The 15,000-nt window shown below is 37.0% G+C and overlaps 1 protein-coding gene across 1 annotated transcript in view; it reads right to left on the reverse strand.

Annotated features, from left to right (window-relative positions):
• Positions 1 to 15,000, reverse strand: part of rogdi (rogdi atypical leucine zipper) — a 34,453-nt gene that overhangs the window by 8,615 nt on the left and 10,838 nt on the right. Inside the window, exons 4-10 of the mRNA XM_061981634.1 lie at positions 13,804 to 13,858; positions 11,715 to 11,795; positions 10,249 to 10,344; positions 10,093 to 10,191; positions 2,669 to 2,782; positions 2,551 to 2,600; positions 1,696 to 1,822 (exon numbers count right to left, since the gene is read on the reverse strand). Of these exons, the coding sequence (XP_061837618.1) occupies positions 1,696 to 1,822; positions 2,551 to 2,600; positions 2,669 to 2,782; positions 10,093 to 10,191; positions 10,249 to 10,344; positions 11,715 to 11,795; positions 13,804 to 13,858 (622 nt within the window). The remainder of the gene's footprint in view (positions 1 to 1,695; positions 1,823 to 2,550; positions 2,601 to 2,668; positions 2,783 to 10,092; positions 10,192 to 10,248; positions 10,345 to 11,714; positions 11,796 to 13,803; positions 13,859 to 15,000) is intronic.

The raw sequence follows: 15,000 nt of genomic DNA on the forward strand, positions 1-15,000 counted from the left end.
ATTGTATTAAATAATGAATTATAGTAATTACAATCAATCATTATACACTTATATTTAATTATAATAAAGTATTTATTAATTAGATCAATTATTATAGTTGTATTAATACTAATTAATTATACAATTATAATTACACATAATTATTATTAATTAATACCAATAAATAATGATTTACCATGATAAATACTTAATTATAATAGCTATAAATAATGAGTTGTAATAAAAAAATATTTACAATTAATTATAAATAATTAATTACAATAAATGATTTACAATTAAATATAATTAATTATAGTAATTATAAGTGACTATAAATAATTAATACAAATAAATAATGAGTTACCATTAAAAAATAATGAATTATAATAATTATAATTAGCTATAAATAATGAATTGTAATTGTTAGAATAATTGTTTGTAATTTATCACAAAAACTTTGTGTTACATTGAGTGTCTGGTGAGAAGACAAAAGCTGTCTTTGAAACCTACCAAGAGTAAGGCTCGTAAAACTCCACTGTGTAGGGGGGAGGGGGGGGGGGGAGCAAAATGAAGGTGTGCTGTTTTCTTTCATGTATGGTAATCAACAGAAATATATTGTTCTAACCCAAGGACTTCAAAGCGGAGAGGAAGCAGGACCAGACTCCCCTCCAGGTGACCTCTTCTTGAACCTCCTTTTTGAACTGTTTTGCGAACATCTTTTTGAACTATTTTACGACCTCTTCTTTTGAACTGTTCGGTAACCAAAGGCAACGCTGTTTACGACCCACTTCCCTCTGGAAGCAGCTGTGGTCATGTGGTCGGAGAAAGTAAAATAAAGGAGTACAATCTTTCGCCAGAGCGTGCTGAGATACTGTACAAGTTTAAGTTAAAGTTAAAGTGAGGTACTTATGAGATATGATGTAAGATAGAGTTACATATGATGTGAGATAGAGTTACATATGATGTGAGATAGAGTTACATATGAGATATGATGTTAGATGAGGTACATATGAGATATGATGTAAGATAGAGTTATATATGATGTGAGATAGAGTTACATATGATGTAAGATAGTTACATATGATGTTAGATAGAGTTACATATGATGTGAGATAGAGTTACATATGAGATATGATGTAAGATAGTTACATATGAGATATGATGTAAAATAGAGTTATATATGATGTGAGATAGAGTTACATATGATGTAAGATAGTTACATATGATGTTAGATAGAGTTACATATGATGTGAGATAGAGTTACATATGAGATATGATGTAAGATAGTTACATATGAGATACGACGTAAGATATGAGGTACATGAGATATGATGTAAGATAGTTACATATGATGTGAGATAGAGTTACATATGAGATATGATGTAAGATATGAGGTACATATGAATTATGATGTAAGATAGTTACATATGATGTGAGATAGAGGTACATATGAGATATGATGTAAGATAAAGTTACATATGAGATAGGATGTAAGATAGCGTTACATATGATGTAATATAGTTACATATGATGTATGTTATTATGTAAGATAGAGTTACATATGAGGTAAGATAGAGTTACGGTACATATGAGGTATGATGTAAGATAGTTACCTATTATGTGAGATAGAGTTACATATGGGATATGATGTAAGATAGAGTTACATATGAAGTATGATGTAATATAGAGTTACATATGATGTATGTTATGATGTACCTTGTCTTTGAGCTGCTGACAGAGCTGCAGTGAGATGGTGAAGAAGACCAAGGTGTCGTTGAGCCAAGGAACAACACACTCCACCTTGTGAACATGGCTGACTTCAAAGCGGTTATTGTTGAGCTCACTGTGGAGGGAAGATAGAAGACAAAATAATAATTATTTGTGATTTAAATGGAAGTTGTGGGCCATCTTTGTGCAACCAGAAAGAGCTTTTCTAACCTGGCTGTGACCTGTTTTGAAAACGTTCCATCATAATTACTATACCAAATAATACATGATGAGAATCGGTTTGAATCAACAATCTATTCTGAATCGAATTGTCACTCCAGGAATTGGAATTGGATCGAAACATTAGGCGTGCCCCCTACTGTACTTACAGTATTAACACTTTTTAGGGCGCAACAACAAACAAAAAAAACACCAAAAGCTACATACTACTGCCATCTAATGTCTTGGACTTGCAACTGTAATTACAACTTGATGTCATACTTGCAAATGAGACTATGATAATAAAACAACTGGACAGCAGTCATCATAATAACAACACTTTTTAAATGTCACAATAAGATTTTATTAACAAAAACAATATTTATCAACACCCAAAAGTACCCAAAATGTGTACCGATTGTTATAGATTTTTTTAGGTATGGGGAATTGGTACCGTATCGGTTCAAAGTGAACGGTACCCATTCCTAATGGGGGACATGTTTTAGTTCTCAAAGGGACACACACACGGTTTCATAACACGTCCATGTTTCTGTACGCTGTGACCCATCACAAACCATGAATTCATCTGTAACATGCTGACATGAGAATTAAAAGAGGTTGATACTGGACAAGACTGGAACTTACAACATGGCTCCAGGACTGTGTAGCACCGAGCTGCCAGAAGGCTTGAAATACTGACACAAAGACCAAACAGAGGTGTTAGAATGCAACTTCCTGTGGCGCATCTCACGTTGGTTCATACCTTGGTGGTGTTGGACGGCAGCACGTGGAGTTGGTAAACTGTCAGGCAGAGTTTACTCAAGTTGATGTAGAAGTTCACCATCACATCACCGGGCATCGGAGGAGTGAACATCTTCTACAAGGAGGACAAGCACGTGACCACGTGTTAGGGCGTTTGGGGGCAAAGGCCACAAAAAGTATTTGGTCAGTTTACCATAGCGCACCAGTATATAAGCCACACCCACTACATTTGAAAATAAAATAAAAATGTTTACATATGTTAGTCTTAACCACTAAATTAGGAAAACAAATTTGGTTTCCATATATCAGCCACACCGGACCATAAGCCGCACCCACTAAATGTTTACAAAAATAATTTTGTTCTTATGTTAGCCCCACCGGACGACAAGCCGCACCCACTAAATTCTACAAAAAAAATTGTTTTCATATGTCAGCCGCACTGGACTATAAACCGCACCCACTAAACCTGAAAAAAAATCCCCCCATATAAGCAGCACCCACTAAATTGTAGAAGAAAATAATATTTTTCCATATATTAGCTGCACCAGACTATTAGCCACACCCACCAAACAAAAGAAAAACAAACAAACAAACACAAAAAAAGGTTTCCATATAAAAGTTAAAGTTAAAGTACCAATGATTGTCACACACACACTAGGTGTGGTGAAATTTGTCCTCTGCATTTGACCCATCTCCTTGTTCACCCCCTGGGAGGTGAGGGGAGCAGTGGGCAGCAGCGGTGGCCGCACCCGGGAATCATTTTTGGTGATTTAACCCCCAATTCCAACCCTTGACGCTGAGTGTCAAGCAGGGAGGTAATGGGTCCCATTTTTATAGTCTTTGGTATGACTTGGCCGGGGTTTGAACTCACAACCTACCAATCTCAGGGCGGACACTCTAACCACTAGGCCACCTACTCAGTGTCCGCCCTGAGATTAGCCACACGGGACTATAATTTTACAAAAATGTTTTCTTCTTCATATGTTAGCCGCACTTTACTATAAACTGCACCCACTAAACTTAAAAAAAAATAAAAAATCCCCCCATATATGCCGCACCCACTAAATTTTAGAAGAAAATTTTTTTCCATATATTAGCCGCACCAGAAGAAAAACATTATTTTCCCGTATATTAGCCGCACCCACCAATTTTTTTACAAACATTGTTTTTTTCAAATGTTAGTCCCACCGGACTACAAGCCGCAGCAACTAAATTCTACAAATTTTTTTTTTTCAGGACTATATGTTTGCCGCACTGGACCATAAACCGCACCCACTAAATCTAAAAAAAAAAAATCCCCCCATGTAAGGCGCATCCACACAAGAAAATATTATTTTTCCATATATTATCCGCACTAGACTAATAGCCGCACCCACTAAACACACACACACACACAAAAATCCCCCCATATAAGCCGCACCCACTAAATTTTAGAAGTAAATATTTTTCCATATATTAGCCACACCAGACTATTAGCCGCACCCACTAAACACAAAAAAAACAAACAAACAAAGAAACAAAAAAAGGTTTCCATATATTAGCCGCACCGTGTATAACAAAAAAAATAGTTTTTCATATGTTAGCCGCACTGGACTATAAACTGCACCCACTGAACAAACAAACAAATGTTGTATGTATGGGGGTTTTTTTTCTCATAAAAAAATACAATCATGTGTGCTTACGGACTGTATCCCTGCAGACTGTATTGATATATAATGTAGGAACCAGAAATATTAATAACAGAAAGAAACAACCCTTTTGTGCGAATGAGTGTGAATGAGTGTAAATGGGGGAGGGATGTTTTTTGGGTTGGTGCACTAATTGTAAGTGTATCTTTAGTTTTTTATGTTGATTTAATAAAAAAATAAAAAAACTTTTTTTTTTTTTCTTGTGTGGCCCGGTACCAATCGATCCACGGACCGGTACAGGGCCGCGGCCCGGTGGTTGGGGACCACTGACTCAGAAGAAAATATTTTTCCATATATTAGCTGCATCAGACTATTAGCCGCACCCACTAAACAAAACAAACAAACAAACAAACAAACAAACAAACAAACAAAAAAGGTTTCCATATATTAGCCGCACCGGACTATAATTTTACAAATGTTTTCATATGTTAGCCGCACTGGACTATAAACTGCTCCCACTAAACTACAAAAAAAAAAAAAATCCCCCATATAAGCTGCACCAGACTATTAGCCGCACCCACAACATTTTTTGAGGGAAAAAAGTTTTCCATATATTAGCCGCACCGGGCTAAAAGCCGCACCCACCACATTTTTGAGGGAAAAAAAGAAAGGTTTCCATATATGAGTTGCGCCGGACTGTAAGCCGCACCCACCAGTTTTAGAAGAAAATATTAATTTCTATATATTAACTGCACCGAACTATAAGCCGCGACCACCAAATTTTTGTAGAAAAAATAAATGTTTCCATGTATTAGCCGCACCGGACTATAAGCCACACCCACCAAATTTTTTAAGAAAATATGATCTTTCCATTTTTAGCCGCACTGGGCTATAAACTGCGCCCACTAATTTTTTTAGAGAAAAAAAAATAAAGGTTTCCATATATTAGCCGCACCGTACTATAAGCCGCACCCACCAAATTTTTAAAGAAAATATATGTCCATATATAAGCCGCACCCACCAAATTTTTGAAGAAAATAATATTTTTCCATATATTAGCCGCACCAGACTATTGGCCGCACCCACTAAACAAAAAAGAAAACAAAAATTTGGTGGGTGCGGCTTATATATGGAAATATATTTTCTTCAAAAATTTGGTGGGTGCGGCTTATATATGGACATATATTTTCTTTAAAAATTTGGTGGGTGCGGCTTATAGTACGGTGCGGCTAATATATGGAAACCTTTATTTTTTTTTCTCTAAAAAAATTAGTGGGCGCAGTTTATAGCCCAGTGCGGCTAAAAATGGAAAGATCATATTTTCTTAAAAAATTTGGTGGGTGTGGCTTATAGTCCGGTGCGGCTAATACATGGAAACATTTATTTTTTCTCCAAAAATTTGGTGGTCGCGGCTTATAGTTCGGTGCAGTTAATATATAGAAATTAATATTTTCTTCTAAAACTGGTGGGTGCGGCTTACAGTCCGGCGCAACTCATATATGGAAACCTTTCTTTTTTTCCCTCAAAAATGTGGTGGGTGCGGCTTTTAGCCCGGTGCGGCTAATATATGGAAAACTTTTTTCCCTCAAAAAATGTTGTGGGTGCGGCTAATAGTCTGGTGCAGCTAATAAATGGAAAAATTATATTTTTGTCTGAAAAATGGTAGGAGCAGTTTATAATCCAGCTAATATATGGGAAAATATTTTTCCCTGAAGTTTTGTGGGTGCGGCTTAAAGTCCAGTGCGGCTTATATATGGGAAATATTTTTCCCTGAAGATTGGTGGTGGGTGCGGCTTAAAGTCCAGTGCAGCTAATGTATGGAAACTTTTCTTTTCTTTCTCTTAAAATGTAGGGGTTCGGCTTATAGTCCGGTGCGGCTAGTATGTGGAAAATATTTTCTTCTGAAATTTGGTGGGTTCGGCTTATAGTCTGGTGCAGATAATGTATGGAAAGAATAATTAAAAAATTTAGTGGGTGCGGATTATAGTCCGGTGATGCTAATATATGGAACCCTTTCTTTTTTTCTCTGAAAAATTTAGTTTGTGTGGCTTATAGCCCGGTGCGGCTAATATATGGAAACTTTTCTTTTTTCCCCTCAGAAACTTTGGTGGGCGCAGGCTTACCTCCCTGCTTGGCACTCAGCATCAAGGGTTGGAATTGGGGGTTAAATCACCAAAAATGATTCCCGAGCGCGGTCACCGCTGCTGCTCACTGCTCCCCTCACCTCCCAGGGGGTGATCAAGGGTGATGGGTCAAATGCAGAGAATAATTTCGCCACACCTAGTGTGTGTGTGACAATCATTGGTACTTTAACTTTAACTTATAGGGAATATATATGGGAAAAAAAATAATTTTCTTCTAAAAACTGGTAGGTGCGACTTATGATCCGGTGCGGCTAATATATGGGGGGGGGGGAATGTTCTTGTCAAATTTTGTGGTTGCGGCTTATAGTCCAGTGCGGCTAATATGTGGAAAACGTTTTACCCCTCTAAAAATGTTGTTGTGCGGCTAATAGTCTGGTGCAGCTAATAAATGGAAAAATTATATTTTCTTCTAAAATTTGGTGGTTACGGCTTATAGTCCAGTGCGGCTAATGTAGGGCTGGGCGATATATCGAATATACTTGATTTTTTGCGGGTTTGTCTCTGTGCGATATAGAACATGACTATATCGTGATATTCGAGTATACGTTCTCACGCAGTTGCTTTTCGCTACGGGCATTACACGACATGCGTTTCTCACTCTTTCTTGTCTCTCCTTCTCACAGAGACATAAAACAAGCGCACCTTCTTACATACGTCACATACTGTCACGCGTGCAACGTCATACACCCTCGCGGAGCAGAGAGGTAGCGACATGGGTAACGTTAGCTGTGGTGCTGGCGGAGCGGTGCGAGTGGTAATACGAGAGAGAGAAAGAAGGTGCGAATCTGGTAACAAATGAAGGAAAAATTAATTCCCAAAAAAAACAGCATGGGGTCCATCGTCTGGCGGTGGTTTGGCTTCAAGCGGGAAGGTGTTGAACAGAAAACGGTAATATGTCAAGTATGCGGCAAAAGCGTTGCCACAAAAAGTAGCAGCACTGCTAATTTGTAGCATCATTTGAAAAGTCACCCGCTGGAGAATAAGGAGTGCTTGAAACTCCGCATGTCAACATCTCCGTTCGGTGCCACACCCACAAAATGCCGAAGCAACCATTTCCAGATCAACACCGTATGAAAAAAATATTCAACAGAAGGAGATGACATCCACAGTAACCTACCACATAGCGAAGGACATACACTATTTGATTACTTATTATGCAGCTAATTTTTATTTGACGGTTATTGAAATATCTTGTGTGACATCATGCACAAAAGTGCACTTTATTTGTTTTAAAATATTGTAGTGGCGTTCTGTACAAAAAGTGCACTTTAATTTAGTGTTGTTTTGATATGTCATCTTAGTGACATCATGCACAAAAGTGCACTAATAGCTTGTTTTAAAATGTCTGACAATCTAGCACCTTCTGTTTTGGAATTTACATGAATGTTTGTGCCACTGCTTGATAACTGTTTAATAAATACAGTTTTGGTAAATTGACTTAGTTGTGATTTCCATGAGCATATATTAATGCAGTATGAACAAGAATGTTTTAATGTAGACACATAGAATCATCATACTGCTGTGATTATATGCATCAAGTGTTCATTCAAGGCTAAGGCAAAATATCGAGATATATATCGTGTATCGTGACATGGCCTAAAAATATTGAGATATTACAAACCCCGTTTCCATATGAGTTGGGAAATTGTGTTAGATGTAAATATAAACGGAATACAATGATTTGCAAATCATTTTCAACCCATATTCAGTTGAATATGCTACAAAGACAAGATATTTGATGTTCAAACTGATTAACCTTTTTTTTTTTGCAAATATCATTAACCTTAGAATTTGATGCCAGCAACACGTGACAAAGAAGTTGGGAAAGGTGGCAATAAATACTGATAAAGTTGAGGAATGCTCATCAAACACTTATTTGGAACATCCCACAGGTGTGCAGGCTAATTGGGAACAGGTGAGTGCCATGATTGGGTATAAAAACAGCTTCCCAAAAAATGGTCAGTCTTTCACAAGAAAGGATGGGGCGAGGTACACCCCTTTGTCCACAACTGCGTGAGCAAATAGTCAAACAGTTTAAGAACAACGTTTCTCAAAGTGCAATTGCAAGAAATTTAGGGATTTCAACATCTACGGTCCATAATATCATCAAATGGTTCAGAGAATCTGGAGAAATCACTCCACGTAAGCGGCATGGCCGGAAACCAACATTGAATAACCGTGACCTTCGATCCCTCAGACGGCACTGTATCAAAAACCGACATCAATCTCTAAAGGATATCACCACATGGGCTCAGGAACACTTCAGAAAACCACTGTCACTAAATACAGTTCGTCGCTACATCTGTAAGTGCAAGTTAAAGCTCTATTATGCAAAGCGAAAGCCATTTATCAACAACATCCTGAAACGCCGCCGGCTTCTCTGGGCCCGAGATCATCTAAGATGGACTCATGCAAAGTGGAAAAGTGTTCTGTGGTCTGACGAGTCCACATTTCAAATTGTTTTTGGAAAATTCGACATCGTGTCATCCGGACCAAAGGGGAAGCTAACCATCCAGACTGTTATCGACGCAAAGTTCAAAAGCCAGCATCTGTGATGGTATGGGGGTGCATTAGTGCCCAAGGGATGGGTAACTTACACAACTGTGAAGGCACCATTAATGCTGAAAAGTACATACAGGTTTTGCTGCCATCTAAGCGCCGTCTTTTTCATGGACGCCCCTGCTTATTTCAGCAAGACAATGCCAAGCCACATTCAGCACGTGTTACAACAGCGTGGCATCGTAAAAAAAAGAGTGCGGGTACTTTCTTGGCCCGCCTGCAGTCCAGACCTGTCTCCCATCGAAAATGTGTGGCGCATTATGAAGCGTAAAATACAACTGTTGAACGACTGACGCTCTACATAAAACAAGAATGGGAAAGAATTCCACTTTCAAAGCTTCAACAATTAGTTTCCTCAGTTCCCAATCGTTTATTAAGTGTTGTTAAAAGAAAAGGTGATGTGACACAGTGGTGAACATGCCCTTTCCCAACTACTTTGGCACGTGTTGCAGCCATTAAATTGTAAGTTAATTATTATTTGCAAAAAATTAATAAAGTTTATGAGTTTGAACATCAAATACCTTGTCTTTGTAGTGCATTCAATTGAATATGGGTTGAAAAGGATTTGCAAATCATTGTATTCCGTTTATATTTACGTCTAACACAATTTCCCAACTCATATGGAAATGGGGTTTGTAATAAAAGGTCATATCGCCCAGCCCTAGGCTAATGTATGGAAATCTTTCCTTTCTTTCTCTAAAATGTAGGGGGTGCGGCTTGTAGTCTGGTGCGGCTAATATGTGGAAAGATATTTTCTTCTGAAATTTGGTGGGTTCGGCTTATAGTTCAGTGCAGCTAATATATGGAAAAATATTTTCCCCCCGAAAATTAGTGGGTGCAGCTAATATATGGACAAATATTTTTTTTCTAAAATGTAGTTTGTGTGCTCTGTAGTTTGGAAAATAAAGTAGTTTAAATATTGTGTTGATGTTGTTAAACTCACCATAACAATATCGAACAATTTACAGTTAACACATGTGATCGGTATCGACATCAGTTGATCTCACACATGGATGATCATTAGCACGAGCGGCAGATTGAATCCCTAGTGGACTTTAACTTTTCCAAGCAACAGCAGCTCTACGTGTTGGTACCATCAGCCCGCTGGTGGCCAGCTCAGGCAGCGTCATGGATGCCGGGGTGGTGAGGCGGTTTCGTGCGCGTGTCAGCTGCAGCATCACAGCGTCCATCAGCTGCAGAAGTAAACATCTGTATCAGCGCACGTCTGACGGTTGCTGTCAACAACAGACCTTGTTCACTTCCGCCCCCGTCTTGAAGTGGTAGCTGTCGTCATGGCTGCTCAGCAGCTGAAGAGCCTGGGTCACATGGTTGCGAGCGTCCTGGATCTGACACGAGGACACACAAGTCAGTTCAGTGGTGAATAAAAACATGAACACTCTTTTTGCACCACTGACAAGTCAAAGTCTGCCAGGATTAGTAGTGTTGTTGTTGAAGGGGAAATGATTAATACGCTGCCGTATGCTTAAAATGATCAAAATAGGTAAATATTACAAGTTATTATGAATGTTACTACATTACATATATACTTACATCATGTATATATTACATGTTATTATGAATGTTAATATATTGCAATATATACTTACATCATGTAAATATTACATGTTATTATGAATACTACTACATCTATATACTTACATCATGTATATATTGCATGTTATTATGAATCTTACTACATTACATATATACTGTACTTACATCATGTATATATTACATGTTATTATAAATGTTACTATATTACATATATACTTACATCATGTATGTATTACATGTTATTATGAATGTTACTATATTACATATATACTTACATCATGTATATATTACATGTTATTATGAATGTTACTACATTACATATATACTTACATCATGTATATATTACAAGTTATTATGAATGTTACTACATTACATATATACTTACATCATGTATATATTACAAGTTATTATGAATGTTACTACATTACATATATACTTATATCATGTATATATTACATGTTATTATGAATGTTACTACATGACTTCAAAAGCCTTCTCAAAACACACCTCTTCAGGTCTGCTTTTAACCTGTGATTAGTGTTCTGTTTCTTGTAATGTCCCGTCTTGTAAATGTCCAGTGTTATTATGTATTTTACAATGTACTGCTTTTATATTTCCTGTATTGTACATTATTACTTTGAACTCTTTTATATTTTAATTTTGTATCCTGTAAAGCGTCTTTGAGTACTCTGAAAAGCGCTATACCAAATAAAATGTATTATTATTATTATTATTATTATTATTATTATTATTATTACATATATACTTACATCATGTATATATTACATGGTACTATGGATATTACTACTTTATTAATATATACTTACAGCGTGTATATAACACCTTAATGGAGGTTTTTAGAGTGCTTTATAGGCGGAATAGAGTGACTCGACATTGGCTCCATTGTTAGCTGACTTTTGCTAGAGTTTATTTACGATTTAGAATGCATAAAAAAAGAAAAACATATGTTCTTATCTTACATAAGGATTGTGAATGGTAGCCAAGATTTTTAAAAAGTGCAGTTCCCCTTCAAAGACAATGAAGAATAAAGAAAATGATCTGTCTAAGGTAATTAAAAAAACTTCGATTAATCATGATCAAATACGGGCAAAATGTGATTAATACTTTTTGTCATATGTTTTGAACAGCTCCACTGACTTACCTGCTGTAATTTCCACTGCTTGTCATCCCTGAACTGGAAGTGTAGCACCTGGCTGCTCTTTGTCACCTTCAGATTGATGTCCTGTTCCCAAAGTCAAAGAAACAGGAAATATTGCAGTGTCAAATAAGGAGTACAGTGATAATATGAGTGTTAATTAAATAAGGAGTACAGTGATACTGTCAGTGTCAAATAAGGAGTACAGTGATATTATCAGTGTCAAATAAGGAGTACAGTGATACTATCAGTGTCAAATAAGGAGTACAGTGATACTATCAGTGTTAAATAAGGAGTACAGTGATAATGTCAGTGGTAAATAAGGAGTACAGTGATAATGTCAGTGTCAAGTAAGAAGTACGGTGATATCATCAGTGTCAAATAAGGAGTACAATTATACTGTCAGTGGTACCTAAGGAGTACAGTGATTCTGTCAGTATCAAATAAGGAGTACAATACTGTCAGTGTAAAATAAGGAGTACAATAATGTCAGTGTCAAATAAGGAGTACACTCATGCTGTCAGTGGTAAATAAGGAGTACAGTGATACTGTCAGTGTGAAATAAGGAGTACAGTGATACTATCGGTGTCAAATAAGGAGTACAGTGATATTGTCAGTGTCAAATAAGAAGTACAGTGATACTGTCAGTGTCAAATAATGAGTACAGTGATACTGTCAGTGTCAAATAATGAGTACAGTGATACTATCAGTGTTAAATAAGGAGTACAGTGATACCGTCAGTGGTAAATAAGGAGTGCAGTGATAATGTCAGTGGTAAATAAAGAGTACAGTGATATTATCAGTGTCAAATAAGGAGTACAATTATACTGTCAGTGGTACCTAAGGCGTACAATGATTCTGTCAGTATCAAATAAGGAGTACAATACTGTCAGTGTAAAATAAGGAGTACAGTGATACTGTCAGTGTCAAATAAGAAGTACAATGATACTGTCAGTGTCAAATAAGGAGTACAGTGATACTGTCAGTGTCAAATAAGGAGTACAGTGATACTATCAGTGTTAAATAAGGAGTACAGTGATAATGTCAGTGGTAAATAAGGAGTACAGTGATAATGTCAGTGTCAAATAAGGAGCACAGTGATATTATCAGTGTCAAAAAAGGAGTACAATTATACTGTCAGTGGTACCTAAGGCGTACAGTGATTCTGTCAGTATCAAATAAGGAGTACAATACTGTCAGTGTAAAATAAGGAGTACAGTTATACTGTCAGTGTCAAATAAGGAGTACAGTTATACTGTCAGTGTCAAATAAAGAGTACAGTGATACTATCAGTGTCAAATAAGGAGTACAGTGATACCGTGAGTGTCAAATAAGAAGTACAGTGATACTGTCATTGTCAAATAAGGAGTACAGTGAAACTGTCAGTGTCAAATAAGGAGTACAGTGATACCGTGAGTGTCAAATAAGAAGTACAGTGATACTGTCATTGTCAAATAAGGCGTACAGTGATATTGTCAGTGTCAAATAAGGAGTACAGTGACATTGTCAGTGTCAAAAAGGAGTACAGTTATACTGTAGGTGTTAAATAAAAAGAGCTGTGATACTCCATCCATCCATTTTCTACCGCTTATTCCCTTTGGGGTCGCTGGAGCCTATCTCAGCTACAATCGGGCGGAAGGCGGGGTACACCCTGGACAAGTCGCCACCTCATCACAGGGCCAACACAGATAGACAGACAACATTCACACTCACATCCACACACTAGGGCCAATTTAGTGTTGCCAATCAACCTATCCCCAGGTGCATGTCTTTGGAGGTGGGAGGAAGCCGGAGTACCCGGAGGGAACCCACGCAGTCACGGGGAGGACATGCAAACTCCACACAGAAAGATCCCGAGCCCGGGATTGAACCCAAGACTACTCAGGACCTTCGTATTGTGAGGCAGATGCACTAACCCCTCTTCCACCGTGCTGCCCGAGCTGTGATACTGTCAGTGTCAAATAAGGAGTACAGTGATTTTGCCAGTGTCAAATAAGGAGTACAGTAATTTTGCCAGTGTCAAATAAGGAGTACAATGATACCGTCAGTGTCAAATAAGGAGCACACTGATACTGTCAGAGAACAACAAACTAACCGCCTGAGTCAGCACTTCTCCCTGCAGTGTCAGTACTCCTTTCACCTGATCCATACTGCAAAATAACACCTTTGTTTTATTTCAACAGCACAGCAATGTGATCGTCTCATTGTGAGGTTAGTAACATTTAGTACACTTGACTGATGTAAACAAGCAGTATATTGACGTAAACATGCAGTATATCGATGTAAACATGCAGTGTATTGATGTAAATATGTAGTATGTTGATGTAAACATGCAGTATATTGAAGTAAACGTGCAGTACATTGATGTAAACATGCAGTATAGTGATGTAAACATGCAGTAGATTGGTGTAAACATGCAGTTAAGTGATGTAAACATGCAGTTAAGTGATGTAAACATGCAGTATAGTGATGTAAACATGCAGTATAGTGATGTAAACATACAGTATAGTGTTGTAAACATGCAATATAATGATTTAAACATGCAGTAAATTGATGTAAACATGCAGTATAGTGATGTAAACATGCAGTGTATGTATGTAAACATGCAGTATATTGATGCAAACTCTCAATATATTGATGTAAACATGCAGTGTATTTATGTAAACATGCAGTATATTGATGCGAACTCTCAATATATTGATGTAAACAAGCAGTGTATTGATGTAAACATGCCGTATATTGATGTAAACATGCAGTGAAATGATGTAAACATGCAGTGTATTGATGTAAACATGCAGTGTATTGATGTAAACACGCAGTATATATTGATGTTAACATGCAGTGTATTGACGTAAACATGCATTAAATTGATGTAAACATGCAGTGTATTGATGTAAACATGCAGTGTATTGATGTAAACATGCAGTGAAATGATGTAAACATGCAGTATATTGATGCGAACTCTCAATATATTGATGTAAACAAGCAGTGTATTGATGTAAACATGCCGTATATTGATGTAAACATGCAGTGAAATGATGTAAACATGCAGTGTATTGATGTAAACACGCAGTATATATTGATGTTAACATGCAGTGTATTGACGTAAACATGCATTAAATTGATGTAAACATGCAGTGTATTGATGTAAACATGCAGTATATTGATGTAAACACGCAGTATATTGATGTAAACACGCAGTATATATTGATGTTAACATGCAGTATATTGATGTAAACACGCAGTATATATTGATGTTAACATGCAGTGTATTGACGTAAACATGCATTAA

Source organism: Nerophis lumbriciformis, linkage group LG24, assembly GCF_033978685.3.
Source record: "Nerophis lumbriciformis linkage group LG24, RoL_Nlum_v2.1, whole genome shotgun sequence".
Classification (NCBI taxonomy): Eukaryota; Metazoa; Chordata; class Actinopteri; order Syngnathiformes; family Syngnathidae; genus Nerophis; species Nerophis lumbriciformis.